This window comes from Chrysemys picta, chromosome 18 (assembly GCF_011386835.1).
Source record: "Chrysemys picta bellii isolate R12L10 chromosome 18, ASM1138683v2, whole genome shotgun sequence".
Taxonomy (NCBI): domain Eukaryota; kingdom Metazoa; phylum Chordata; order Testudines; family Emydidae; genus Chrysemys; species Chrysemys picta.
Window position 1 is genome coordinate 15,758,198 of NC_088808.1, and position 27,741 is coordinate 15,785,938.

At 47.8% G+C, this 27,741-nt stretch overlaps 1 protein-coding gene and 1 long non-coding RNA gene across 4 annotated transcripts; one reads left to right on the forward strand and one right to left on the reverse strand.

Moving 5' to 3' along the window:
- The first annotated feature begins 1,216 nt into the window (after positions 1–1,216).
- On the forward strand, positions 1,217–12,926 carry LOC122174072 (uncharacterized). The gene is made up of 5 exons (XR_006175388.2): positions 1,217–1,354; positions 2,362–2,447; positions 6,467–6,581; positions 10,585–10,674; positions 12,815–12,926. It is a non-coding gene; the product is annotated as an uncharacterized LOC122174072 (long non-coding RNA).
- On the reverse strand, positions 10,478–27,359 carry FAM78A (family with sequence similarity 78 member A). 3 transcript variants are annotated; one of them, XM_008169149.4, is made up of 3 exons: positions 26,205–26,722; positions 25,005–25,977; positions 10,478–15,167 (listed from the first exon to the last, which is right to left on the reverse strand). In XM_008169149.4, exons 2-3 carry the CDS (start codon positions 25,325–25,327, stop codon positions 14,639–14,641), a joined length of 852 nt encoding a protein of 283 aa, XP_008167371.1. In that variant the 5' UTR covers positions 25,328–25,977; positions 26,205–26,722; the 3' UTR covers positions 10,478–14,638. The 3 variants fall into 3 exon arrangements, with proteins under 3 accessions (XP_008167371.1, XP_042710210.1, XP_065428499.1); XM_042854276.2 differs by having other exon boundaries at positions 26,244–26,430; XM_065572427.1 differs by having other exon boundaries at positions 25,005–27,359.
- Between the last annotated feature and the right edge of the window lie 382 nt (positions 27,360–27,741).

Sequence of the window (27,741 nt, forward strand, 5' to 3'; positions counted from 1 at the left end):
CCTTTTTTTGAAGGAGGCTCTTGTTACATCATAAAGATGCACAAAAGACTCCAACAAAATTATTTTCATTTCACCTTTAAATGCTGTATTGCATAATGTGTGCTATCCCATTTCTACTCTAGTTTGTTTAAAATAGTAAATCCCTGCCTACGATAAAGCGCTTCTGGATACATCTCTGGATAGTCAAGATCAGAGGAAGTTTGGGCACCTGTCAGGTATGAGATGAGGGGGGAGTACTGAACCATCTGTTTTTTGCTGGGGGAGCCGAACTTACCAGGAGACTGGCCTGTAGTTTTAAATGCAAAACGTCCTTCTCTGGTCATGATAGTGGAGGAGGGAGAGCCTGGGACAGGTTTACATGCCTTGGGAGGCAAGTTGCTGTTTGGCTTTTCTTAAATGTTCCAGTCGCTCCTTTCCTTGGTGTACAGGAAGCCATGGTGTTTCTGGAGTTCAGAAGGAACCAGTCTCATCTGGCCGTTCCCAGCAACTGCTGGGAGAAGGTGTGACATTGCTCCAACTACCCACTTTTGTGAGAGCCATTCCACTACCTTATAAATAGAAACCCATCCAGACAAGGGCCTTGACCAGAGATTCCCAGCATTGTTTTCAAACCTTGGAGGGATTTGTGAGGCCTAAAGCAAGAGCAGATTTCCAGACCAAGTCACACTTGAGTGCCTGGTGGGTGGGGGGGCAGGTGTTCCTGACTGTGTTTCTGGTGAGCTGTAGCCTCAGAGTTCGGCCCCACTCCCCTCATACTACATAGCAACACCTGATGAATCCTGAGTGTTACCTCCACTCCCTGTCTGTTCCCAAGTGCATTGATGTCACATATATACCCAGGACGGGGGTTTCTTAAGGAGGTAGATTGCTGCTTGCTGTGCCAGGCCGATTCATAACTTCCTTCTCTAGCGAAGTCACAGGCTCCCAATCTCCTCCCTCTCTCCCCCTCCTGCCCCTCACATCCTCAAGTGGCTGTCAGAAGACTCCAACCTATGACCCACTTACAGATATGCCCCTGAACCATAGTTGCGACAATACTGTGTTTATAACTGGCTTCAGCTGAATTAATAGGCTCCCAGGAGAGTGTCACTAAGGTCTCGAGCCCTGGGGAGGGGGGCTCTGACACTTTCTTCCAGGTGCACCTTCCTAAATCTGCAGGTACCAGGCAGAGTTCACCCATGGCAAATACTCTGAATTCATGTCTTTGTGGAAGCTAGTTCTTAAACAGGTGGCCAAGGAGGCAGGAGGGAAGCACCAACTGGAGGAGTGGGTGTGAGAAGAGTATTGGATGGGAGGAGATGTCTTATTGCCCCACTTCACTACTAAAAGCAACCTGGTACGGTTCAGCTTGAAGGTAACTCTTAAACATCGGTTAAGCCTGTGATCACACTGCAGGCACCACCAGTGGCAGCAGGGATATTCCAACGTTGAGGGGACCTTTCTAGGTCAGGTCATGACATATGGAGCTGGGGAATTTTGCTCTTGAGATCAGCGAGGCTCTGATTTCACCCCTAGTGTTCCAGGTTTGAGCCACCACACCACATTCTAATTCTAGATATCACAACAGTCCTTCAGCCGGGAGAGCTGAATCTCTCTGTTAATGCTACTGTTGAGTGACATACTAGTCTAGATCCCAGGGGAAGGGCGAGGAACCACGTCAGCTGGGAAAAGTAGCTTATTGCTGCTGTCTGTTCCTGTTTTCCAATTCACATGCCATCTCCTCTTAAAGCTCCATTTCACGCGGGGGATCCCTGGAGCCAGGCATCTGGCGCTCCAGCTGCGCAGCCTGTGCTAAACCATGGGGAGCTCAGATGCTACAGCAATGGGTGTAGGATAAGAACCTAGACAGATCAGACTTCAGCGCATGTGAACAGGCGAGTGGGGGGTGTCCACATGGATGAGATTCCCTCCATCTCAGACGTTTGCCATTCACACGTAGTAGAAGAAACCAGCTGCTTTCAGGAGCTGGTGCTCTGCCCTACTTCGTTTTTCTCAGCCCTTGCTAATTTATTTGATCCTAAACCAGGCAGCTGGAGAGAGTCGACCAGTATGTCAGGGAGGGCAGTGCCAGGGAAGACAGGAGCAGAATACCGAGTTAGAGCCTTAAGGAATAACTTTGTTCTGCTCTTGTAGCTGTAGGGCCAGGTTTCCAGTCCTCAGCGCTCCATGTGTCTTTTGAAAATCTGTCCCTGAGTGTGGATGCTGGAGCAGCTTTGAAAACCTGTCCCGGGGTGTCGTCTTGGACTCAGATTTGGATACTAAATAGTATTCCCAGCAGCGCGGGAAAAGATTGAGATCTTGTTCTGGGCACGCTCAGGCCCTGTGCACTGTTTTATTTGGAGTTTTGTTTTTTGATTTTAGTTCTCAAGGAGATAAGGGACCAATAACCCTCCTGGAGCCAGGCCTAGCAAATTCCGTAAAGACACGGTGTAAACGTCCACAAACAGGTCAGTGGGCCCCCTGCTTTTCTGATACCAGATCCCAATCACCTTTAGGTTAACCTCTTATTCCAGTCCTAGACCTCTACCTAGCGCTGCCAACACACGTCGTTACTGACCGTATTCTATCCTACCTGCCATTCCAGCCCTGGGTCACTTCCACTATCAGCCCCTCCAGCTCCTTTCTAATCATGAGCAAAGGTCAATTTGCATTTGGGTTCCCAGAAGTCTGATTAAACCTCTGCACCATTCAGGCCGTGCCTCCTGTCTGAAGCTATTGCCCCATGCCTTCTGCTGGCAGTACGTGGCTGGTGTCTGAGAAGATGATACACACATCCATCCATGCTTGGTGCCAGCGTTGGGTCTGTTGTTTTTTCCCTGAGCTCCAAATGGTTCCTGAATGAAAAGTAAAGCCCTTCAGCAAAGAGGGAATCTTTTGATCGGGCAGCTCTGCTAATTGCTGAAGCTAAATAACAAGGCCACTTACAACTACATTCCTCTACCGGCGGAATCTGAGCAAGAGGGGGGATGCTAGGCATGGGACAGGCAGGAAAGCCACCAAGGGTTGGAGGAGGGGTGAACCACCTACCTTCCTTGGTTATACCTACCACGTGCACATCAACTCGAGCTGCAGAGCCAGAACCACAGAGCAGTGCTGCATGGATTAACATAGGCCACTTCTCCAAAGACCTCCACTGCTTAACAAGGACCACAGTGGTATGCACCCTTCAATGGGAAGTCCGAGATGGCTGCTGGGCTTCCAGTAGTGACAGCGATGGCTAGACAGAGTTGCACTTTAATTGGCTGCAGAGCTCAGGGGTAAGTGGTCATTGGAAATGGACCCTTTGACCTGCACTCTCAAGTTTATAACCCCAGCCACGTGATACTGGGATCCAGTGGCAGCACTGCTCCCGCTGGTGTTGCACTGTCCGGGGGTGGGGGAAGTGAAGTGCTGTGGTTAACTCAGCAGCTAGCGCTGCCTTCCCTCCCACTCCCCATACTATGGCTGCAAGCTGGACATGAGGCCTTCACTGGTACTCGTATGCTAGTAGCCCTCGAATGACAATGCGGCTGCGGTGAGGCAAGGATTTGGGTTGTCGGTTTGTAAGGTGGCCAAGGTGACATTTTATTCAGCACTTCCCCTTAGCTTTCATGCATCTTGCCCTTGTGCATTGCTCCCCGTGTTGCATACAAGGAAATACTGTCCTGCATGAGGCCTGGGCAGGAGCGTGGCTCCTCGTATCAAGGGAGTTTTCATGGCGGGATAGATGTCAAGTGGAGCTGCCAGGCTGGAAGGGGAGGCAGCAGCTCAGAATTTATAGACAGAACTGAGATTCAGCAGCAAAAAGACCCCTCTCTTCCCCCTCCCCCCCCCCCTTTGGCAGAAGCAGCGCAGCTTGGTTGGAGGCGTGTTTAACCTCCCAGGGGGATGCTAATCTCTAGCCCATGCACGTGTGTACGTTCAGCATGTTTTGTGGGGGGGGGGGGTGAGAGGATGCGGGACCCTCGGGAAGCTCTTGTGGAGACTGTCCTGTAAATGTCTCCCTTGGCATCGCAGGGTTATTGCTGCCTCCCTGGCTGACTCGCTCCCATGCCAAATGAGGAGGGGAAGGGCACCAGCAGACGTCTCTAGCCTAGCCACAGGGATCCTGCCCTATGACTCCCCTCCTCTGGGAGAGGCTTTTCTGTCAGTCTCAGCTAGAACTAGGGCTGTCTCCTTTTTAATTAAAGCAAACTGTCGGCTCCCACACTGAGGACTTGAGATGACTAGGCTACCCTGGCTGGAGAGGGAACAACTGTGACCTCACGAGGAGCAGAGAAGATGAGGATGCTGGGATTAGCGTGATAATGTTGTCCTAAGGCAAATCCAACCAGAGCTCACTCTCTGGTTTTATTTGCAGGTGGGGGGAGGTTTGGGCTTCCAAGTATTTTGGCTGTAAATGAGCCTGAAACCTCCAAAATCAAAGAATAAACCCCGGGTTGATTTTTGTGGGGAGGGGCCTGAATTACCCCAAAACTATAAATTGCTTGAGGTTCAGATCTGACTCTTGAGTGACCTGGACAGCATTCAGACTGCCATAATCCAAGACCTGGGGAGAGGGGTTTGGGGGAGGTTGGTTTGTTTTTTGTATTGTTGCAGGAAGCCAAAGGGCTCAAGTTATTACTTCCCCATAAAAAACTGGCTCTATTATAAAGGTGACGCACCAAGGTTTAGCTTGGGAGAGTCGGGTGGGAAAATTAGAAGTTATTCATGCCACTTTTTTTAGTTAAGTGCACAGAACTCACAGCACTCCGAATTAAAGAGGCAAACCATCTCTGTACTTTATGGAAAAGCGTTTGTTTTAAAACGTAACAACATTGGGAAGTAAAAGCAACATCTGCAGGTGATGCACGTCAGAGGTCACCACGGTGCAAGACGGCAGAAGACACAGCCCAGCCTGTGACAGCAGATGGAAGTTCACTGAAAATGGTTCTGAGCAGCGCCGTGGAGATAAATAGGAAACTTCTGCTAACAACTGAAGAGTAATAAAATCTGAGGCATTATTCCACTTAAAAAAAGGGGCCATGAAATTACGAATCAAAGTGGTGAAGAACAGAAACTAGGCTCACCAACTTCAACGCCCCCTACCCCCGTGGGCTGCGGGGAGGGGAAGTGTCTGTTCGTTAAGAGTGGAGGCACTGCACAGAGAGCCTATAGTCAGTTCAGTTTATGGTGCAGGTGTCTGGCCACATGGCCAATCCCCATGCCATCTTCTGTAACCAGTGACTGGACTGCAATTCTACTTTCCCTGACAGCATGTCTGGCCACGTGAACAGGACTAAGAGCTGCTCTGGCCTGGAGCACTATTGTTACCAGTGACCTCGAAGGAAAATAAGTGTTTGAGAGCTGGAACCTATGAGTTGGAGGAGGCTGCTACACATTCCTCCGGCACCAGCCAGGGCTCTCAAATGCTCAAGGGACCTGCCGACTCCTGACATCAATTGCTAAAGGTGACCCTGCAGCATTTGATGTAAATGACACATCCAGCCTTGCGATCGTCCTTCCTTTTCACGTCTGGTGCTCATGCTGGCCTCTGACTTGCATTTTCATTTAGCCCAGTGACGGGGGAGTCCTGGCATAGAGCTTTGCCTCCCTTTTCACATGGCTTCTAGTCACACATCCCCCTACCACCTGACCCCCTGACTACTTCTCTAACCAGAGGATCCTGTCTGATCTTGGTGGGCTGATGGATTTTTTTTTTGTTTTTCTGCTGGGCTTCTCAACCTTGGCAATGAAAAAAGAGTGGGCCTTTTTTTTTTTTTTTTTTTTTTTTTTTTAAAGATGCCAGGGGGATTTAGGGGTTCAGCAATGAATACTACAGCTGCCTCTGCTGCTCTTTTTCCCCAATTCTCCTAGGGAAATATCTGGACTCTTCTACACATACAACAAGTGATTGGAGCCTTTCACCTCCTTAAGTGTGTAGCCCAAAGCAGCTGTTGATAGACTGGTATCTTCCCCCTTCCCCCCCACTCTCCCCCCCCCCCCCCCCCCCCAAAAAAAAACAACCCTGGGACAGCTAAATTTAACCTGCTATCAGCATGTAAGGCTGGAGAGTTTCCACTGTGGAAATGAATCCCACTTGGAACCTGTCTTCTCTTCTGTTCAGTCTCCATCCCGGCAAATTCCTGTCACTAAGCCACAGCCTACAAAATACTTTATCCCCATCTCCTCCCCAGCCGCATACTCATATGTGTCCTCACGTTCATGCTTTGCTTTTACCTACATGCTTGTTCAATGTCATGATACTCACGCTCAGTCTCAGGTACATGTCCATACAGCCAATAGCTTCCTGTACACACATACATGGTGCATACCTCGCACACGGCCTTGGGATAGTGTGAGAGATCCTCTGGCCCTCAAACGGTTGGCTGCAGCGTACAGAGTACAAAGGTGCTTGCTGTACTGATTGCTAAAGGAGCCCAGGGAGAGAAGCAGGGTGTTTGAGGATAGAGGGTTTAGAACTGAAGGCCTGGTCTCTTTGTCCTAGTGCCACATGTGTCTGCTGCCATAAGAACGGCCATACTGGGTCAGACCAAAGGTCCATCCAGCCCAGTATCCTGTCTACCGACCGTGACCAATGCCAGGTGGAGTGAACCTAACAGGTAATGATCAAGTGATCTCTCTCCTGCCATCCATCTCCACCCTCTGACAGACAGAGCATGGGACACCATTCCTTATCCATCCTGGCTAATAGCTATTAATGGACTTAACCTCCATGAATTTATCTAGTTCTCTTTTAAACCCTGTTATAGTCCTAGCCTTCACAACCTCCTCAGGCAAGGAGTTCCACAGGCTGGCTGTGTGAAGAACTTCCTTTTATTTGTTTTAAACCTGCTGCCCATTAATTTCATTTGGTGGCTCCTAGTTCTTATATTATGGGAACAAGTAAATAACTTTTCCATATTCACTTTCTCCACACCACTCATGATTTTATAGACCTCTATCATATCCCCCCTTAGTCTCCTCTTTTCCAAGCTGAAAAGTCCTAGCCTCGTTAATCTCTCCTCATATGGGACCCGTTCCAAACCCCTAATCATTTGAGTTGCCCTTCTCTGAACTTTTTCTAATGCCAGTATATTTTTTTTTGAGATGAGGAGTCCACATCTGTACGCAGTATTCAAGATGTGGGCGTACCATGGATTTATAGAAGGGCAATAAAATATTCAGTCTTATTCTCTATCCCTTTTTTAATGATTCCTAACATCCTGTTTGCTTTTTTGACTGCCGCTGCACACTGGGTGGATGTCTTCAGAGAACTATCCATGATGACTCCAAGATCTCTTTCCTGATTAGTTGTAGCTAAATTAGCCCCCATCATATTGTATGTATAGTCGGGGTTATTTTTTCCAATGTGCATTACTTTACATTTATCCACATTAAATTTCATTTGCCCTTTTGTTGCCCAATCACTTAGTTTTGTGAGATCTTTTTGAAGTTCTTCACAGTCTGCTTTGGTCTTAACTATCTTGAACAGTTTAGTATCATCTGCAAACTTTGCCACCTCATTGTTTACCCCTTTCTCCAGATCATTTATGAATAAGTTGAATAGGATTGGTCCTAGGACTGACCCTTGGGGAACACCACTAGTTACCCCTCTCCATTCTGAAAATTTACTATTTATTCCTACCCTTTGTTCTCTGTTGAGGTGTTCTTTCCACCACAGGAATGTTAAATGTTGTTATATTATGGTCACTATTTCCAAGCGGTCCTGTTATAGTTACCTCTTGGACAGAATCCTGCGCTCCACTCAGGACTAAATGGAGACTTGCCTCCCCCATTGTGGGTTCCTGTACCTGCTGCTCCAAGAAGAAGTCATTTAAAGTTTCGAGACATTTTCTCTCTGAATTTTGTCCTGAGACAACATGTACTCAGTCAATATGGGGATAATTGAAATCCCCCCACTATTATTGAGTTCTTTATTTTGATAGCCTCTCTAATCTCCCTTAGCATTTCATCGTCACTATCACTGTCCTGGTCAGGTGGTCGATAATAGATCCCCACTGTTATATTCTTATTAGAGCATGGAAATACTATCCATAGAGATTCTATGGAACATGTGGATTCATTTTTACTTCATTTGATTCCACATTTTCTTTCACATATAGTGTGTCCATTTCCCCCCCCCCTCCCCGCATGACCTGTTCTATGCTTCCGATATATTTTGTACCCCGGAATGATTGTGTCTTATTGATTGTCCCCACTCCACCAGGTTTCTGTGATGCCAATTATATCAATATCCTCCTTTAACACGAGGCACTCTAGTTCACCCATCTTATTATTTAGATTTCTAGCATTTGTGTACAAGCACTTTAAAAACTTGTCACTGTTTGTCTGCCCTTTTCTGATGTGTCAGATTCTTTTTTATGTGAATGTTTTTCATCTGGTCTGGCCCATACTTTATCCTCTTCCCTCCTCTGCTCCTGACTAAAACCTAGAGATTCTCTATCAATAGACTCTCCTCTAAGAGAAGTCTCTGTCCAATCCACGTGCTCCTCTTTAGCAACTGGCTTTCCCCATCTCTTAGTTTAAAAACTGCTCTGCAACCTTTTTTAATGTTAAGTGCCAGCAGTCTGGATCCACTTTGGTTTAGGTGGAGCTCATCCTTCCTGCATAGGCTTCCCCAGTTCCTAATAAATCTAAACCCGTCCTCTCTACACCATCGTCTCATCCACGCATTGAGACTCTGAAGCTCTGCCTGCCTACCTGGCCCTGTGCATGGAACTGGAAGCATTTCTGAGAGTGCTACCATAGAGGTCTTGGATTTCAGTCTCTTTCCTAGCAGCCTAAATTTGGCCTCCAGGACGTCTCTCCTATCCTTCCCTATGTCATTGGTACCCATTTTTTAGGATGCCATGGGGATTTAGGGGTTAGCACTAGGTAACTCTAGACCTAATGGCAGGGGTCTCTCCAGTTTGAGCTAAAGAATCAGGCTTGGTAGCTGTGGGCCTTAATAGACTCTCATCCTCTGTGGGTAGGGCACAGAAGGGAGTTGATGTGGTAATGCAGTCTGCAAATTTACCATAGTCATAAGCTAAATTGCTGAAAAGTGGGCAGAGGTTCATGAATGGTCACAATGAACTCTATAACACTGATTAAGGAAAGCTGTGAGGAGACAAACAGACTGAATTAATTTAAACAGAAAGGATCAACTGATACTACCCAAGGACTGTTACGATTATGACTGGTAAACAAGCGGAACAGAAATCAAGCAACCAAAATTGGTATCTTGGAAATCAGGCCTAACTGGTGGATAAAATAAGGAGCACATGTGCACCCACATCTACACAGCAGAAGCAGTCCCTTTGTGCCCTTTTTCATGGGCATGTGCTGGGCAAGCCACCGAACTGCCTTGCTGCAGTTACAGAAAGACAGTCTGCACAAGAGCAGGTGTCCTTGATCTGCCAGGAAATAGCCAGCACTGAAGGGTGGCACCTCTTGCATAGAACAGGTTGGGCCTTTCTCAGACTCCTTGCTGAGAAGTCCCTGCCTGACCTCGCACCTTTGACAGCAGTGAGTGGTCAGACAGCAGTGGTTCTGCAAAAGGGAAAGTGACGATCCAAAACTAGATGCAAAGATGTATTTCCTGGGGGGGGACCCACAGTGTGGCTAGCTGAATGTCAAGAGGAAGTTGCAGTTGAGACCTAGGCAATGCCACGAGAGGTCCTATTGATTAATCTATTAGCCTGGAGCTGTTGGCCTAAAGCCCAGGTCCCTACCTTCTCCTTGGACACTTTCCTGTTGGATTAGGTGCTGCCGTTCTTCTTGAAAAGTGACGTGAATCCTAACAATGGCAAGAGGAGGGGGAGGGGGAATTCTGGAGACAGATGGAAGGGGGGCAGTTGAAGTTATTCCTATAGACCAGTGGTTCTAAAATTATATCCTGAAGTCCATCAAAAGTCTACAAAGCTCTGCTTGCAGAAGTGGCCCTAGGCATTTTTCAGCCACCGCCCTCCTGCATCGAAGCGCCATGCCAAAAAAACCCAAAACCAAATCCAGCCAATCAGCACAGCTGCAGAGTAACCCCTGCAAGTTGGTATCCAGGGCAGTTGCCCTGCTCACCTGCCGCTAGTGCTTGGCAGTGCTCAGTATGGAACCATTTGAGGAGCAAGTGAGGGTAGGAGCCTGGGAAAAGAGATGGGTCTCTCAAGATGCAGTGTCTAGGCAGATAAAAAGTTTGGCAAGCCACTTGCCGAGCGAGTGTGAAAACCACATCAGGTAACCAAATTGTGCAGAAGCTCAACTGGTGTCTACCCTGATGGGTGCTCCAGGCTAGGTTAGCCTCGCAGTTTTATTGCAGGGCACATATCAGCCCGGAGGGTGGAAAGCTCCCCTGTATTTTTAAGCAGTACCTCCACACATTGTGGAAATGCACACACAAACAGCACATACGCTGCAAGCAGAGTGTTTGTTTAATATAGAGATCTGAGCATGAATGCAAACACCATGTAATCTTTACCTTAAAAAATATCCAAACCCCGCCCCCAACCACTCCGGCAGATTTGTTTGAAAATTCCACTTTATTTCTCTCCATTATAAAAGCAGGGTTTTATTTTTACATTTCTGTTAAGTGTCCAGACTTGGTACATCTTCATTATGTTTTCACAGTATCTCTGCCAGACCCCAAGGACGGTTCATATTGCTGCGGCATGAATGTGAGCAGAATGCTAGAGAGGAACCTCTGCTACGGGGTCTAAGGTAACCCTTCTCTCCCCCCGCCAAAGCACCATCCTAATCCAACTGCCTTTCTCTGAGCTCACTGCGGGCTCTCTGCTGCTGCTTGCCATGCTAGCTGGTGCATACAAGCATAATGGAAGCCAGGAATGGAATCCATGTGCCATTGCTCACGTGGGGTTCTTGTTCACTAGCACAAATGAAATCCTGCCTCCTTTCAATGTGCGGGAGATGGAAGTTAACATGAGGGACCCCTTGCTGTTTCCATCCCGGTCCCTCCGCAGCTCTGCCCATCCTCTCTCTCCTGATCTGCAGCAGAGACTGACCCAGTCCTTCCTGAGCAGAGACTGGCACATTTCAGCTCATGCAGTGGTTTGGGGCTGTCGAGAACTGCCCATCATGAGAGGAGTAAGATGGGATCACCAGAGCTACCACACTCACGTTGCACACATGAGCTATTGCACCTCTGGGTACAGATCTTGTTTCCAGCAATACCCAGCTTTAGCTCTGCACTTCCTTCAGGACACGTCCCTCGTACAACCCCAGCAATTGCTTGGCTCCAGAGCACCCTAATAGAGAGAGAGCTCAGCTGTATTTACCTCTGCTGATTGCAGCCACTCAGTGCAGCATGAGCTGGTGCCCTGAAGATTCAAGTACCAAAGGAGAGGCTAAGTGCTATGCGCAGCAATTCTAAATATATGGCTATTGAGTTATTAACCAGCCATATAAATAGTGGTGTGCATAGCACTTTTCATTTCCAGCCGCCACCCCTTTTGTGTTGGCTCAATCTGTCCTCAGCAGTTTTCGTAATGAAGCAGCATTGGAAAAACATCATTTATTTAATCCCAAAGCATGAAGTCTTAAAAAGGCAGTGTCCTTTTTCTACACTAGCGTCTGACAGCACAAAGGGAGGAGGGAGGGATGTTTCCAACAAGGAAACGGGAGAGGCATTCTTGGGATGGAGTGGGAGTTAAAGACCTTGCAAAACTGACCCCTGACATGAACCTTCATTCTCACATTTACTGCCCAGCCAGGTCTACTCAGTGCAGCAGGAGAGTCTTAGCAAGGAGGTTAATGTCAAATTGCAGGGGTGTATCCAACCCAGCAAGATAGGTTGTAGGAATCTGGCTTGTTTAATGTACCCAGAGACTACGCCCAATGCCACGCTAAATGAAATATGACCTGAGGATTCCCTGAATGTGATTTCGGATGAGCAGGAGAAGAAATCTTTCCTCAGAACACTCCTTCATATAGCTAGTTAAGACAATGGGTTCTGATTTTTTTGTTCCAGAGGTGCTGAGAACCCAACCTGTACTGAAGTCAAAAGGAGCTGCAAATACTCAGCACTTCAGAAACGGGCTCAAAATAATGCCAGGCCTGAAGAACACCTCCCCCTTCCTTCCCCTCCCTCCCCTAACGCGCGCACACACTAAACTTTAGGGCTGCTGAGAAATGGATGCAAGCTTCACCACTTGGGCCCATCCCAACTATCACCAGTCCGGACACAGCAGGAGGAGGTTTTGCCGTAGTCAGTGATTTGCTATGGCGTGGTATTGCCTGGGAGAGGATATGGATAAGTCTCAAGGGTCTGTACAAGTCTGTACAAGCTGTAGCTGGGAGCTGATTAGACCTAAGAAAGGGGAACTTAAGAATGATGGAGGCAGTCGCCATGCACACCACGAGGTCTCTCAAGCTTGATTCATCATCCTCTCTAGATCTCCTCCTCCTCCTCCTAGATCAACTCTGACTCTGGTGGTGTGGAGGATGACTATAGGTGCTGTCATATGGGATGCTGGGGCTTGGAAGCAGGCATTGAGGCTTCTGGTCCCTGGGCAGGAGGGTGGCATTTGAGCATGCTGCCAAAATAAAGGGGTTGGACACAAAGTAGGGAGGGTCCTGGTATACCATAAGGCTGTCTTGCTGGGGAACTCTTTAAAGAGCGTGCATGGAGGCTGGCTGCAATGCTAGCAGCTCGCCGATGAGTGTGGGGGAGAGACAGAGCTGCTTGGAGCATAGCGTGGGAAACGGCAGATCCAGATGGGAGTCTTGGGGAGTCCCGGTGAGACCAGCTGAGCAGGGACCAGCCAGGTACAGAACATGTGCGCACTCTTAGTCCCTAAGCAATTCCTCGGTAAGGGGAAGTGTCACTATCCCCATTTTACAGGTGCAGTGGAGCGGTGAAGAGACTTGCCTGAGGCCATACAACAAGAGCTGAAAACAGAAGGTAGGTCTCCTCCTCCCAGCCCCTGCCCTGTTCTCCAGCTCACGCTGCCTCCACCATACAAGTTCCTCCATTTCTAAACTCCCCTCAGCCACACATGTCTCAGTTGAGCTGCCTCCTTTTCATGCTTCCTGTCTTTGGAGAAATACTGGTGGTGTCTCTGAGGCCACCCAGGAGATCCACCAAATGATTTCTTAGGGCCCTGACTTATGTTCCAAACAGACATGACTTCCCGCAGCATCCTCCCCGCAGGATGCAAATTTTGCATTATTTTCACCTTATTAGGGGTCGCCTGCTTACACATGTATGCTTCCACCATATCTCTGTAGCTGTGTCTTCACCTACAACCCTTATCACTGAAAGCCATCTGAATCTGGTGGGACCATGAGGCTGGTTCTCCATCAGCCCAGGTGAGCACTAAAGCTATAGTAAGAGGAGACTTTTTTGTTTTCACTGTTAATAGGAAGGGTGCATGTTATTTTCACAGGTATAATTCTTCCTGAGTCAGAGACTCCAGTGGACAACAGCTGCCCTCATTTACACCCATGCAGCCCCAGTGATTTTAGATGGGTCCTGCTGTACCTTGCTCCTCTCACCCCACCTGTTATGAATTAATTGGGGTTTCGTGGGAGTAACCAATGGCAGAATTTGACCCCACATATATTACAGCTTGTGTGTGACCCACCACTCACGATGCCCTCGGGGGAAATAATAGTGGGCTAGTTTGGAAGGAGAAAGTCATCTCCTCAGGACAAGCAAGATGGAAATGACTCCCCTGATTTGTGTTTCTTTTTGAGTACCACATCTCCAGTCGTTCCCACCACTGTCTGGATTGTTCCGTATTCTCAAGCTCAGCTCAGAAAGTTGAAGCAATGCAAGGCTGTGACGACCCCTTCTATCGAGCAGTGAGGGGCCTGGCAGCTCTTGTCCAAAGATGGTTCTCTAACAAACTTGTTACTTGCATTGCAACTGTGTGCAATACTAGTCCCGTTTCTGCTCATACAGCAAAACAACTGGTTTTGAGCTGGGTTTATTTCCATGCTTTCTTGTTCCATGTTTAAAACCAGGAAGGTTTTCTTTTTAATCTGGTTTCTTCCATTCTCATTCCTTCCTCCTCATCCCTTGATACACTGACAATCTATCCCTTGCTCCAGAACGCTTCCCCTGACCCTCCCTAAAATCCTGTAGAAAAGAGATTCTTCTTGGTGAGATTAAATTTTCTTTCAAACACAGCGTTAAGGCAAAAGTTTGGCAATGCAAAGCAAAGTCTACATAAGGCCGCATGACTTAGGTTTGCAACTCAGAACCTTTTATCATTTTAAAAAAACCCATAATAATAAATAAATAGTCAGCGTTTAGCTCCAGGAACTTGAGTTTCATTCTGGGGAGAGAAAAAAAAATCCCTTTCCTCCCACCAAACATAATAAAATCCCAGATAAAAACCTTATTTTGTTCTGGACAATCTGGGTGAGCTAATGAGACTGAAGTTCAAACAATAACTAAAGTCAGGAAGAAAAGAAAGCTACAGGGCTAGAAATAAAGTTTAGTTTGCTGATTCCTCGCTTAGGAATCAAAGTGACGAGACAGACCCTGGTAAGGTCTCCTCTTTAGCTTTAGCACAGTGAGATCCGTCCCAATGGGAGAAGGTAGAATGGTTGCATTTCTGTTGAATGAATAAAAAGTGCATCTCAATTTTGCTTAGATTCTAAAAGTATCTAAGTGCAGGGTTATTTTCTTCCCTTCTGGTGCCGGGATGCCAGGTTGCTATTACCGATATTTTGAAGGGATCACCACTAGTGGTGGCCCGTCCTTTGGCCTCCACATGAGTACCTGAGCATCATTGGCATTGGGTTTCACAAGGGCACTGGGTGGTATTGGCTCATTCTTGCTAAGGACCTGGGGCTGCTCTTGAGCAAAGGGTTGCCGCAGCGTAGCACGCTGCCCCAAGGGTCTGCTGGGATTCACCTCTATGCCCAGCCTCATACGCCACTTGATAGTCTGCAGGGTCACCATCTCGCTGGTGGCCATGTTGGTGGCAACCAACCAGGTGGTGAAGCTTTGATCCCGGTAGATGCTCGTGAGTTTTGCCACGTTGCTCTCGCTCACAGGCACCGCCCATGTGACGCTTGGGTAGAAGTTATCATTCATACTGATGTTGAACTTGGATTCCTTCCTGGTGGGCCCCACGATCATGCAGGTTTCTGTGGTGTTGCCGTACCAGGGGTAGTTCACACCGTCCGAGTCACTTATGGCCTGTATCTTGCCATCTTGCAGGTCCGGGAGCTCCCAACTCGACCTGCCACAACCAAGAAGGAATCACGGAAAACTGATTAGCGCAGGGACTCACTGGGCTGGGTTTTCATTGTACAGCCTGAGAGCGGGGGCGGCTCTGAGTATCTTCCTCCATCGGGATTTGTGCTCCCAGTGTTACTCTGCGATGAGCGCTCATCCCTTCTGTTAAAACAGCATTGCAAATGCCTAGGCCCAATCCTAGAGGTGGGGGGCACCACTGCACTGGTATCAAACAGGATTGGAAATTCAGTCTCAAGGCTTGGTACCAGTGTGGTCGCAACTTAACTACTGGGAGTGCTCTCAAATATACTGGTGTTTCTAAACTTCTACAGAGGGCCCTTTATACCACAATCAGAGCCATGAGACCCATCCCAGTTCTCTTTTCTCCTGTCCCTTAAAAACCCTTTATTGCAACCGGTCTTGTGCTGCTCCTTACTCAGCCTGTTACTCATTCCCTTGCCTCCAGGACAAACAAGCTGCCTCCAGTTTCCTGGCCCCCCACTGGTTTTAAGTAAGAGGAGGAGTCAAACCCAAATCTCCCAACTAGCCAGGGCTGCTGCCAAGCTGGCCGTCAGACTTCCAATCCTATGTGACAGGAGGAGCAGCCTTGAGTGGTGGGGAGAGGAGGTCCGCAATCTAATGGCTTTCAGAGGCCCCTGCCACTCGCTAAGTCCTGAAAATAAATACTTGCGTTTAGCAGGGGCCTTCCTATCTTCATTCAGTCTCTAACCACACACCATTGTTCAGCGTTCTGGACAAGCTACTGTCCTCTCCATCTGCCCCTGCTCTATACCAGTCATGGGTAGGGCCCTCCAAATTCACGGTCCATTTTGCTCAATTTCACGGTCATACGATTTAAAAAATCATAAATTTCATGATTTCATATATTTAAATCTGAAATTTCAGTGTTGTAACTGTAGGGGTCCTGACCCAAAAGGGTGTTGTGGGGGGCGGGGTTGGTATTGCCACCCTTACTTCTGCGCTGCTGGTGGCAGGGTGCTACCTTCAGAGCTGGGCACCTGGCCAGCAGCCACTCCTCTCCGGCCACCTAGCTCTGAAGGCAGCAAAGAAGTAAAGGTGGCAATACCATGACCCCCCTACAATAACCTTGCAACCCCCTTTTGGGTCAGGACCTCCTGTTTGAGAAATGCTGGTTTCGCATGTGAAATCTGTAGAATATGGGGTAAAAGTACACAACAGACCAGATTTCACAGCCGTGAATTTGGTAGGGCCCTAGTCATGGGCAAGGATTGCCTTGTACAGCATCCAGAACAATGGGGTTCTGATCCTGACCAGGGGCTCTGGACACTACTTTAATACAAATTACATTAAATAAGGCCCAGCCTCTCCCTCTACCCCTTCCCCAGTCCCTCCACTTTAATCTAAGACAACTTTCTTACAGCACAAGACTTGACGGTGCAGCTAAAAACCCAATAATAATGAGGCAGGTTGTTCCAGTGACCCTCGGGGCTGTTACTTTGCAGTTCAGCTACAAAAGAGCAGCCTCCCCTGGGGGGGGGGAGGAGCGTTACAGCTGGGCAGATTGTTCTTAATTAGGCAGCTGGAGAGTGCAGGGAGATAAAGTCTGTGGCTTGACAAACGTATAGAGGGTCTGCGTATACTACTTTGCATTTCTAAATCCAGGGCGCTCACTGCATTTTCCAAACGCTAATAAGCACCGTAGCCCCCCTCCCACCTACCTTGTGTTTTATCCATTTTACAGATGTTGAAGCACAGAGAGGTAAATGGTCTGATTTTTTTTTTTCCCCCTCCCTCCGCCCAAGTTGCTCAGCACTTGCAGAGCCCACTGACGTTAGTGGGGTCTGGACTGCTCGACGCTTCTGAGAATTTGGCCCTAAATGCCTGACCCAACATCACAGCAAGTTAGAGCAGTGAGAAAGAGTGCAGTCCAGTGGCTAGGCCTCTAGAGTGGGAGTCAGGAGACTTGGGTTCTGTTCCCTCCGCTCCACTGCTGACCTCTTGGCTGAGCTTGGACACGTCACTTCCCCTCCCACCTTTTGTCTATTTAGCCTGTAAGCTCTTCAGAGCAGAGAGCCTCCTGTCTGTGTGGTGCCTAGCACAAGGTGGGTCTAATTTTGGTTGGAGCCTCAGGCACTACCTACCAAAATACAAATGATAAATGTTAGTGGCAGAGCTGAGGAAAGCACCTAGAAGTTCTGACTCCTCATCACCTGCTGTCACCGTTCGACAAAAGTGCCAGCCCCAAGGCCATCACAGTAACCACAAAAGCAAAGGCTAAGAGGGTCAATGCCCTCTAAACCAGGAGGGGGAGGGGAGAGCAGCTGCAGTCAGTCTTTCTGATTGCAAGTTTAAACGTAATCACAGGACTCCAACGAAAAGGCTAGTGCTTTCTATTGAGAAGATGAACAAAAATGTTCCTGCACGACCTGCACATTTAACGTCAAACGCTGGAGTTTTGACCCTTCCAGTTGGATTTTTCAGGCCCATTATGAGAAGCTGATTATTGGGTAAGAGGAATATGATGCCAGAGGTAGCTGAGCTCAGCTGAGAGCCTGATTTTTTTTTGCAAAGTAGACACCCCAGACTCCAGTGACCACAAATGCTGACATGAGCCCAAAGGCCAAGATGCATTCTGGAGGCCTGCTTTTACAAATTGGGCTGGCAATGCTGGTTCTCATGTGCACACTGAATTCCTACTGGCTATCACATGCTAGAATTAGGAAAAGCCAAGCAATGGTGGGTAAATAGTATAATGGCTAACGGGGTCGGGCTGGAGACTCTTGCCTATATGCTCGGGGTCTTACTGATCGCCACGTTTGGGGTCAGGAAGGAATTTTCCTCCAGGGCAGATTGGCTGAGCCTCTGGAGGTTTTTCGCCTTCCTCCGCAGCATGGGGCAGGGATCTCTAGCAGGAGGGTCTCTGCCGATTGCAGTCACTAAAAACAGGATTGGGGACTTCAACGGCAGAGTCCAGGGAAGGGGTGGGGACGGTTTTGTGGCCTGCAGCATGCAGGGGGTCAGACCAGATGATCATGGTGGTCCCTTCTGACCTTAAAGTCTATGAGTCTATAATTACTATGTTTTGGGGGGATTTTCTTGCACTTCAGTACAAATCCTATGTCCCATCCTTTAAAACCGCCCTTAGAGTAAATCAGAGAAACATGCTTTGAGCACAGGACTGGGAGCAGGGGATTCTACAGTCTAATCTAATATTGACTCTGTGTGGTTTTGGGCTAGCCACTGACCCTCTCCTTGCCTCAGTTTTCCAATCTGTAACTTGGGAACAATACAAGCTACCTCACAAAGCTGTTCTGAGGGCTAATTAGTTTAATGTTTGGAGAGCCCCATGAGATTTCTCTTTCACTAGTTAGCAGCAGAAGTTTGTCTCTAGCCTGTGGGATATTTTATACGATCCGAGGTTTGTCGTGGTCTCCTTGGTTAAAAGCCTTGCACTTGTGGTTATGCAGCATGCTGTATACTGGGTGGCTGCATGTCTAGTGCTGTTGTCTGGGGGTGTTGCAGGATGGAAGACACAACATAAAAGGAAAATATTAAGTGCAAAGCATTATTTTAGGAAACTGCATAGGGCGCTAAGATCTGGGGTCAAGATCTTCAAAAGTGACTAGCAACTTTGGGTGCCCACCTTCAAGGAGTCTGATTTGCAGAGCGCAGGTGCTCAATACTTCCTGGAAATCAGGCCCCTTTAAGGTGTCTCAAGTTGGGCCCCTAAAAATCACTAGTCACTTCTGAACGTCCTGGCCTCAGACCGTCCAGGCCACAGAAACCTGGCATCCTGCCCCTCAGCCTGGTAAATTCAGTGCCATGTGATGTTATCAGAACCTGTAGGGGTATATAGCCTGATTCGGTTTGTCATGTGCTACAAACCTATTGGCTAACATACTGTCTGCGGCAGTTCTTGTTCTTCCAAGTATATTGCCAACAGACAGAGGGAGTCCTTTGCCTGAGAGCCACTTCTGACCTAAAACTGTAAAAAGAAACCCTCTGAGTGGATTCTAGCCATAACCCCATGGCACAGGGGAGACTGATTATATGAGTGTCTCTTAAACAGCTAGGAGTCATTCCTCCCCTACGCCCCTCAACAAGGGATGAGAAAGAAAAGCTCCAGGGATTTTTCAGTGAACTCCTCCCCGCGAGGGAAGATGAATAGGAGGTCACGTACTATAGCACCAGGTTTAGCCCTTGCAGCAATGTCTCATCAAGTGTCATCTCTGGAATACCATATGGGAATCCTTTCTCTCCCTTTCAGCAGATGGTTTAGGATTACTTTCCGTTCAAATCGTTGCTGATGCTGTTTGATTGAGGCCCGGGGACGAGGCGTGACAATTTCCTAGACGTTCCTATACATTATGGATGTGCCCACTGCTGAGACACGGGCGCAGGGGCTGTACAAACGTGGGTGCACCACACTGGGATATGTCGTTTGGGACTCGTTGAGGTTTGTAACTGAATCCTGAGCTGGTTTGTCCTACCCTTGCCCAGGCTGGTGGAAAAACTCTGGCTGAGAATGCCACTGAAAACAAGTTAATTGGTTCCACCTTAGTGCCTGATGGATCCTTTGTCTGCATCCCAAAACCACTATGTAAGAGCCTCTGGTCAGGAGCAGCTCTGCAAAGGTTGTTGCAAGTCAGCACTGAGAGGCGTAGGCAGCTCTGTGCTGGGCCCTGGATTAGACCGGTAAGGAGTGTTGCTATATGGCTGAGGTGCATTGGTTTAACTTTATAGACGGACTCGGGCTGGTGGTGGGTGGATTAGGAGTGGATGCTGCAGGGCAGGTGAAAGGTTTGGGGAGGAAATTTGCACAATACCCAATGGCTCTATGCCTAATTCTAGCAAGTGTGAATAATCCTGAGGATTTCAATGAGCCTCAAATTTACTCGCAAATGTTAGTGAGAGGAAGAAGTAGGCCTTCGTCATCATCCTGTTACTGGAGCAAAGGGAAACTAAATAGCATAGTTCATGAACCACAAAACCTGGAGTTCCTGCCCCTTGCCTGCTGTTATTATCAAAGATCTCTTGCCAAGAGGGGTCATGACCTTTGATTGTGTGGCTTGTCCATATGAAGTCAAATAATTCTCCCCAACCGGCCATTTTAACATGCTCAGAAGGAGGGGCTGCAGAATGCCCCATTGCTACAAACGGATCTCTCTGGGATTAAAACTGTGCCATGGAAAGCCCAGAAACTTGCACTATAAATTATTCGACACCAGGGAAGCTGTGTGAACTCCCAAGGCTATCTGATTTCAGGCTGAGCTGCTCCAAAATCAATGGTTCTGGCTTGTAATGCTGACAAGTTTGTGTTTTACGCTGCTGCTCGGTCGTCCAGAATCACCATAAACTAGGTAGCTGAAAGGCCTGCTTTAACTTACCGCAGGGCCTTTACTAACACATGAATACTCTTTCAGCTACATCTCCATGGAGCAATGGTGCCCGGGCTGTAGCCTGTCAAGCCATATTTTCCAGCCCTCCTAATTTGAGCTCTGACCCTCCCGATTTCCTTTTCAGGCATATTTCTTTCTATTCCCTAAAGAGGGGACCTGGCTTATACAATCTCTCTGGATGTTCCCCTGCAGCATAACATGAGGCTAAAAGTGCAGCATTGTGTGCAGACACAGCAAAGTGACCTCCAGCTTTCCGCAGCGAGCAGGATGACATGGGTGCATTAAGTTAACCTTTTCAGACAGGCATAATGTGCCATCAGTAAACACTCGGGTGCTAGCTCATCCTCGGACCTCAATGCTTGAAGCCAGACCTTAATTAGTCACAGGACATTATGGCCTTGCATATTGTTTTTATAGTAAAAGGGGGGCGCTTGCATCAGATCTAGACTTTGCTTTGCACAGATGCCCAAGAGGAATCCATATCAGGGGGCAATGCAAAGCCATCCTAGGCTTTCCACCCATCCTTCCACATGATTCATTGTGACCAGAGGTGTTGCAGGAAGGAAGCTAACAAAGTCTGTGCTGGTGACAGAAACGGACCAAGGCAGCACTGCCCATTAGCAACAAGCAGGAATAATCCTGAACTGGATTTCTATGGATTTATACCCCTGATCCGCCACGTTCAATACAACTCCCTTTATAAATTGGCTTTTACCCTCTACCTCACCTACTTCAGCACTGCAAAACCATTCAGTAGGGCTCCTGGTAAAGAACGAGACGTGAATAAGAAAGTGGAATGGGGACAGACTCTCATGCACGAGAGTAACAGAGCTGTTACCACTTTTAGACTTTGGAGGAACCTCAATGAGTTGGTTTGCTGCGCATCAGAAATGTCACCGTTCTTTTAGTGGATTAGTCTCCAATCACATTTCTTCTCCTGGGGTCTTGGAAGTTTATTTTTCACATAGGTTTGTTTTTATAGCAGAGATCAGTTTAATTCTATTTCGGTTGTAGGCCCTGGAAGATGTAATCTTTAAGGCATCTCTCTTTTAAAACTTTAAGGGACACGGTAGAGATAAAAATCTATATACAATTTTATTTTAAAAAGCCTTCGCAGATGACTCAAAAAGTCTGGTTTATTTATCAGTCTGTGTTTTGCTTATCACCATCTGTGCTGCTACGTGCACTTTACTCCATGGAGACAGTGAAATTAACCTGGTTCATTTCACGTACATTTTATATTATTATTTGTATTACGATAGCACCTAGGAGCCCCAGCCATCGACCACACTGTGCTAGGCACTGTACAAACACAGAACAAAGAGATGGTCCCTGCCTCAAAGAGCTTACAATTTAAGTTGGGCCTGACCTTCCCCTCCCTGCTTAAGCAAAGCTTTCACTGCCTGATTCTGATCACCCCAGTTAAGTAGCATCTTGCGCCAGACAAATAGTTCCATTCACTTCCATGGAAGTGCTTCTCCCGGTAAGCAGTGGTATCAGAACCGGGCTCTCAATACAACCTAATAACCAGGGCACGTTGTTTGCAAAAGGACAGCAGAATAGGACCAGCGGGCAGTTTCACTTTGTAATCCTTGTGCTCTATTGCTCTGCTGTTTGCTTTCAGCTCATGACACTGCAGGGGGAATCTTCATGGCCAAGGAAGCGTTCAGTGACTTTTTAAGCAATGACATTTCTCTTAGCATTAGGTTTTTCAAAAGTAAGCGTGTATGTGTGTGTGTAACCTAAAAACTTGGCACCTAATCCCCGAGCTGCAGACATCCTTTTAAACAAGCGTGTGTCTGACAGATTGCCTCTGTATCTCTCCTCCATCTAGTACTGAGGGGTACTACACACAGCTCAGTCTGCGTTCCCCAGCCATGCCTGCCTTCAGTGCAAGGGGCAGTGTGTAGGTGACTGAGTGACAACTTCAGAATGCAAAAGCAAAAATGCTTCAAAGCCTGGTGCGAAGATGAGGCTCCCATTCTCAACCTGAATCCTTCCCGTGCCATCAGACTTCATTCAGGGCATGGACATTAATTTTTGTATTCAGAGTTATTAGAGCCTGTTTTAATGGTCTGTTCCAACAGTGATTTTTTTTTTAAATGTTCCTATTTAAGAGGGAGTGTTCCTTGGGCCAAATTCTCCACTGCTGTAAAACTCCAGCAATGGAACTCTGCTGATGTACACCAGCTGACAACCTGGCCCATTCTTTCAACCAGATTTCCATTGGTAAAAAGCTCTTGCAGTCCAATGGCATTAAGAGGTCTTTCTCGCCAAATGCCCTTTTTATAGCTTTATCATGTGGCAGGTCTGGGGGCAACTCTCTAAGGAAAAGGCATGGAGAGGCCAACAAACTTTTAATCCTGTTTTCGTAATGTACAAAATCAGCTAAATATGGCTGACCCCAGAGGAAAGCACCTCTTTGCACACATGCAATGATATTTTCATCCCTAAATTTTCATTGTTTACTGAATTATAGTTCATTGTTCCTCTGTATATGAGCTTAATTCCAGCTGCTCTGATAATACTTAGCTCTTATACAGAACTTTTATTCTACATTTATCACAGCATTTTAGAAAGGAAAGGTCAACATCATTGTCCTCAATGTACAGATGGGAAAACAGAGGCACAGAGACAAAGTGACTTGCCCCAGCTCTCTGCATGTGAGTGACAGTTGGGTATAGGACAACTGCCCTGTTAGTTTTGTTTTACTGAATACCCACCTATATTTATACACCAGTGGATTTTTGTGTTTTCCTTCGCACCTGATCATCTAGGCTGATTGTCAAATGAGGCTATGGAGTTAGGCACCCAATTTGTTTCAGCTTTGAAACCCCCAGCCCTAATTTCTTGTTGCTGGGTCCTACCCTGCAGAGCCCCATTTTAAAGAGCAGACAGTGAGCCCAACCTTCCAGGGCTCAGCCCACTGTGTGTGCTTTAGAATCAGTAAAATCTTCCCCCCTTCCCCATCCAACCTAACTCTATCAATATTTGGTGTTGCCAATGTGCTCAAGCAGAAAGCTCCCCCTCACCAACAATGAGCTGAGAAAGGAAATGGGGACAAAGTGGGAACTGTTGCTCCTTGGCAATCTGCTCCCCTGGGGCGCTGGGCCTGTCAGGCACATATTCACTTCATGCCTGGAATGTCAAACTCATGTCATTAGGCTGGGCAAATACTGTATATAAACTTGCCCTCTCTGGGTCCTGCAGTGCTCCTGGAGGGGAGAGGCACTGGAAGGCGGAGTACAGCAGAGAGGCAGTTGGACCTTTTGGGAAGGCAATATGTTAGGTTCATCTGCTCTCTGGTTCTATCCTCTATCCCCCTTCTCTTCCCTCCTCCCACCTTTTATTTTGTAGTTGGCCTGTCTTTCCCCTAGCTAGGCAAGCATTTCCCTTACGCGGTGCTTGCTGAATTAGCAAGCAGGAAGGCTGCTTAAGCCTGACCTTTTCATCCCATCTTCGGCTGGAGACTGGGCAGCATCAGTGTGTCCAGTCACCAAGCCACCTGCCTACCCCAGCCTACGCTATGTTCCAACGTCAGGCTCTTGTACCGCTGGCTGGGCAAACCACTTCCGCTGCACCATGAGTCTTCTACTAGTTTTACCCATGAGCCACACACTTGCTATTCGGTGTGGGTGTGGGTGTGTAATAGTTATTTATATATAGAGATGGAGCTGCATTTCCACTTACATCACAATTTGGAGGTTGAGAGGTGTGGTGTTTTTTCCCCCTGGTCTTTTCACTTCCTGTTCTTACATGGTGTGGATGGGGATGTACATTTTTAACCGCAGCCCCAGGGTGCTGCAGAGGGTTAACCCATCACTCTTACAGCCAAATCCTGCTTGCCTCACCCAGGCAGGCAGCCTGTTGCAATGAGCAAAGCAAACAGAATTCAGCCCCCTAATGCTGCCTTCCATTCATGGCTGGTGTCATGTCAAGCCCTCAGCCCTGCTGATAGCACATTGCAGGAATAGCAACCCAACTTGTTTACAACAGCAGAGCGCTGCAAGTGTCGGCATTTGTTTGCATTCTGATTTGTCAGAAAGCACTTTTTTTTTAAAAAAGGGGGCAGCAGCGAAGAGCTGGCATGGAAGGGACTCCCTTATCATATGAAAAGCAACACCCTTGTCTTCTCCGCAATCTCGTGGCGGGGTGACTTCTGCTTTCAGGTTTTACAGTGTTGCTGGAACCCTCGGACCACTCTCTGTATAAATGGTATTGCATTTGGATGGCTACCAAACCAAGCGTTACTGTTTTAGAGCCTGATTTTGTTCCCCTGGGCGTCAATGGAAAAACACCCAATGCCTTTAAGGGGGCAAGATCAAGCCCTTATCTCTTTTTTTTTTTTTTAAGTGTACAGTTTTAATATTAGAGAAGGTAAATCAAATGGGTTAAATGGTGCTTCCCCTACTGCAACACACGCACTCACACACACGCTCTCCCTCACTGGAAATACTTACATTCCCTGCTCTCCGTAGTGGTTGTAAAACTCCATATGGCTACATGCTTGAATCCAACCCACGATCCAGGTCTCTTTCTTGGGGATAGGAGGTACCAAGACCTGGGCAGAGGCTCGAAAGTGAGGGGTCCGGTATCGCAGAACCACGCTGGACGACTCATCGATGCTGGTGGGAACAGGATCGATGGAGGCTTTCACCTCAATCACTGAAATACTTTCCCGGAAAACTTTGGATTTGCAGCTAATACTCTGAATACAGCCCATGGCATACAACACCAGTGCAATTCCTAGGACACTCCAGCAATCCTGGGGAAGATTAGGCATTGAAATGATATGGTGCTAGATCAAATATAGATCTTCCTGGTTTGTAATCTCAAAAATGATATCCATAGGATAGAAAATTCATCATATAACGTCTTTATTTGAATTTCAGTATTATCGCTGCTGCTTTTATGGATTTAGCTGCACTTCAGAAGCAAAGGGGCCTTTTCTTATTCTCCAGTTAATGACAGATGAAATCTTTCATTCATATATTCTTTGGATTAAAAAAAGTCTTGAGTTCAATAAATAATCATCTCCTTTTTTTAAAGATGAGATATTTAGTCCTTCCTCTTTTTGAATGCCATCTGTTCACCATGAAACATCAGCGAAGCTGGCATTTCCCTTTATTCTTTGGATGAAAAAGCAGAATGCTGATAGACACATCTCTATAAATAATAAAATACTTCTTGTCACAGCCCCTGTAGATTTTCACTTCCGGACTTGCAGTTGTTCATAACTTCCCTTTGCAAAGAAAAATAGTACTGTCATTTAAAAAAAAAAAATTTAACGGTGGAAAATGTTAAATCAGCCACATCTCTGATTTGGAGGCTTCTGTAGATGTCAGAGAGATGGGTGTTGCTGATTTTTTTTAAGTAATAGCTTAAATAATAAATCACAGGTCTTTGTCACGCATCACATTCCCCCGGCTTTGCCTGTAGAAATACAATAGGAGGAGAAATGAATAAAATGAGCAGTTCCCAAGGAGATATTTTAGCTTTTCTATTGCACCACTTCGCTGATTTCTGTTTCAACTTTGCTCTCCCTTCTTCCCTCAGTCACTGTGGGTTCCAACTGCAGAAACATAACTGGTGGCAGCCCAGCAGCCTCCCTGTCTCCTCCCCCCCCTGGGCTTTCCGCGAAGTGTGGGGAGTGGGGCTACCTCGCCTGGGTTTAGTCCTTGCACCTCTCCGCTCCGCACCTGGCTGTGGGATGGGGAGGAGCCGGCTGTGAGATCTGTAGAAGTTTTGTCAAAGTTTCTCTGCTGTTCCTGGTGGTGGCGGCTGCTTCCTGGCTGCTCTCCCCCTAGGTCACGATCCGCCACGCTGACCCAGCCCGCAGCAAACAATCGCCGCCCGTGACATCTCCACTCCCCCGCCACCTGGGCTGGGGAAGGATGCGAAGCCGGCAGGATACGAGCTCGGCGGTGGCTTCGCAGCTTCCCCCCCACCCCACCTCCTCCTCTTCCAGCGCTGGGCTTTTAGTTTGATGCTGCAGTGGATCGCATGTCACGCCGCCTGTGTCCTCAGATGTCTCGGCAGCCTGCCTCCGGGGACCAGGCTCGCCCTCACCCCCAGGGGCTCATCTGCAGGCATGGGGCGCGTGTCCTTCGCATGTGTGTGAACCGAGAGAGAAAACAGCCTTTTCCCCCAGTCTGTGCTTCCGGATCCTTCTGTCTTCAGCGCTTCACAGCATCCTGCACCTTAGGGGAACTTTGCATTTTCACCAATGCACCCCCCCCCTTGGGACCAATGTCATTCACAGGCTCAGATCGCGTCGGAGCTGCGGCTGCTGGAGGCTTCTTGGTGTCGGGACAGTAGCTTCTTCGTGCATCCGTTTGCTAGGCTTTTCTAGCCAGACCTGTATGCGCGTGTGTGTGTGGGGGGGGGTTGCTTTATGTCTAGGAAGGTGAGCAAAGCAGAAGCGATCTCCCCCCTCTCCCCCGCTGTTGCAAGCTTCCTCTTTTTGCAAGAAATCAATCGGGGGGGCAGTATCTGAATTGTATTTCAGCCTCTCCCGTGGATCAGTCCCTTGGACGGTGGCGGGGACACAACCCTGCTTCAGTTTCTGCTGCAGCATCAGAAAGGCAACCAGGTCAAACTTTGCAAGAAACTCATTCCCAGCATTTTCATGCCCGTGGCATTCTCAGGCAGCCCAGCTGTTCTTGCAGGCTTTCCAGGGAGGGAGCTCTGGGCATGACAGCTTCTTTCCCTCCGCCCCAGTCCAATTGCAGTATTATTAGCAGGTCTCTCTCTCTGCCGCTCATACCTCCCTCTCTCTCTCTCCTAGCCCTCCCCCTGTATTCCTCGCTCAAACTGCAGCTGTTGGAGCTAAACCTCTTTGCAAAACGGCATTTCCTTTCAACAGCTTCAGGCATTCTGGGTAATGTAGTTTTGTTTTTTTCATTCCACCTATATATATATATATTTTAAATGCAATGCATTTTCTGTCACTTTAATTTTGGCCCTTTTCTCTCCTCCGGAATATTTGCTGGTTGAAGTTTGGTAGGTGGATTCAGTCATGGGCATGACATTCCCTTAGTCCTAGAGGCTCTCGGCTGGGTGAGGATTCTGGCAATGGGAAATCAAAAGCTCTCCGTAGTGGGAAAAGGGCTGAGGAATTACCAGGGCCACCCGGGGAGGGGGGGGGGGGGCAAATGGGGCAATTTGCCCCCGGGCCCCGCAGGGGGCCCTATGAGA

What these genes read in the sequence shown, in the direction of transcription:
- FAM78A (XM_065572427.1), bottom strand. Translation starts at nt 25,327, where the DNA reads ATGCCTAATCTTCCCCAGGATTGCTGGAGTGTCCTAGGAATTGCACTG. An exon ending in CACTACGGAGAGCAGGGAAT is followed by an intron (nt 15,168 to 25,004) that starts GTAAGTATTTCC and finishes TGGTTGTGGCAG; the next exon opens with GTCGAGTTGGGAGCTCCCGG.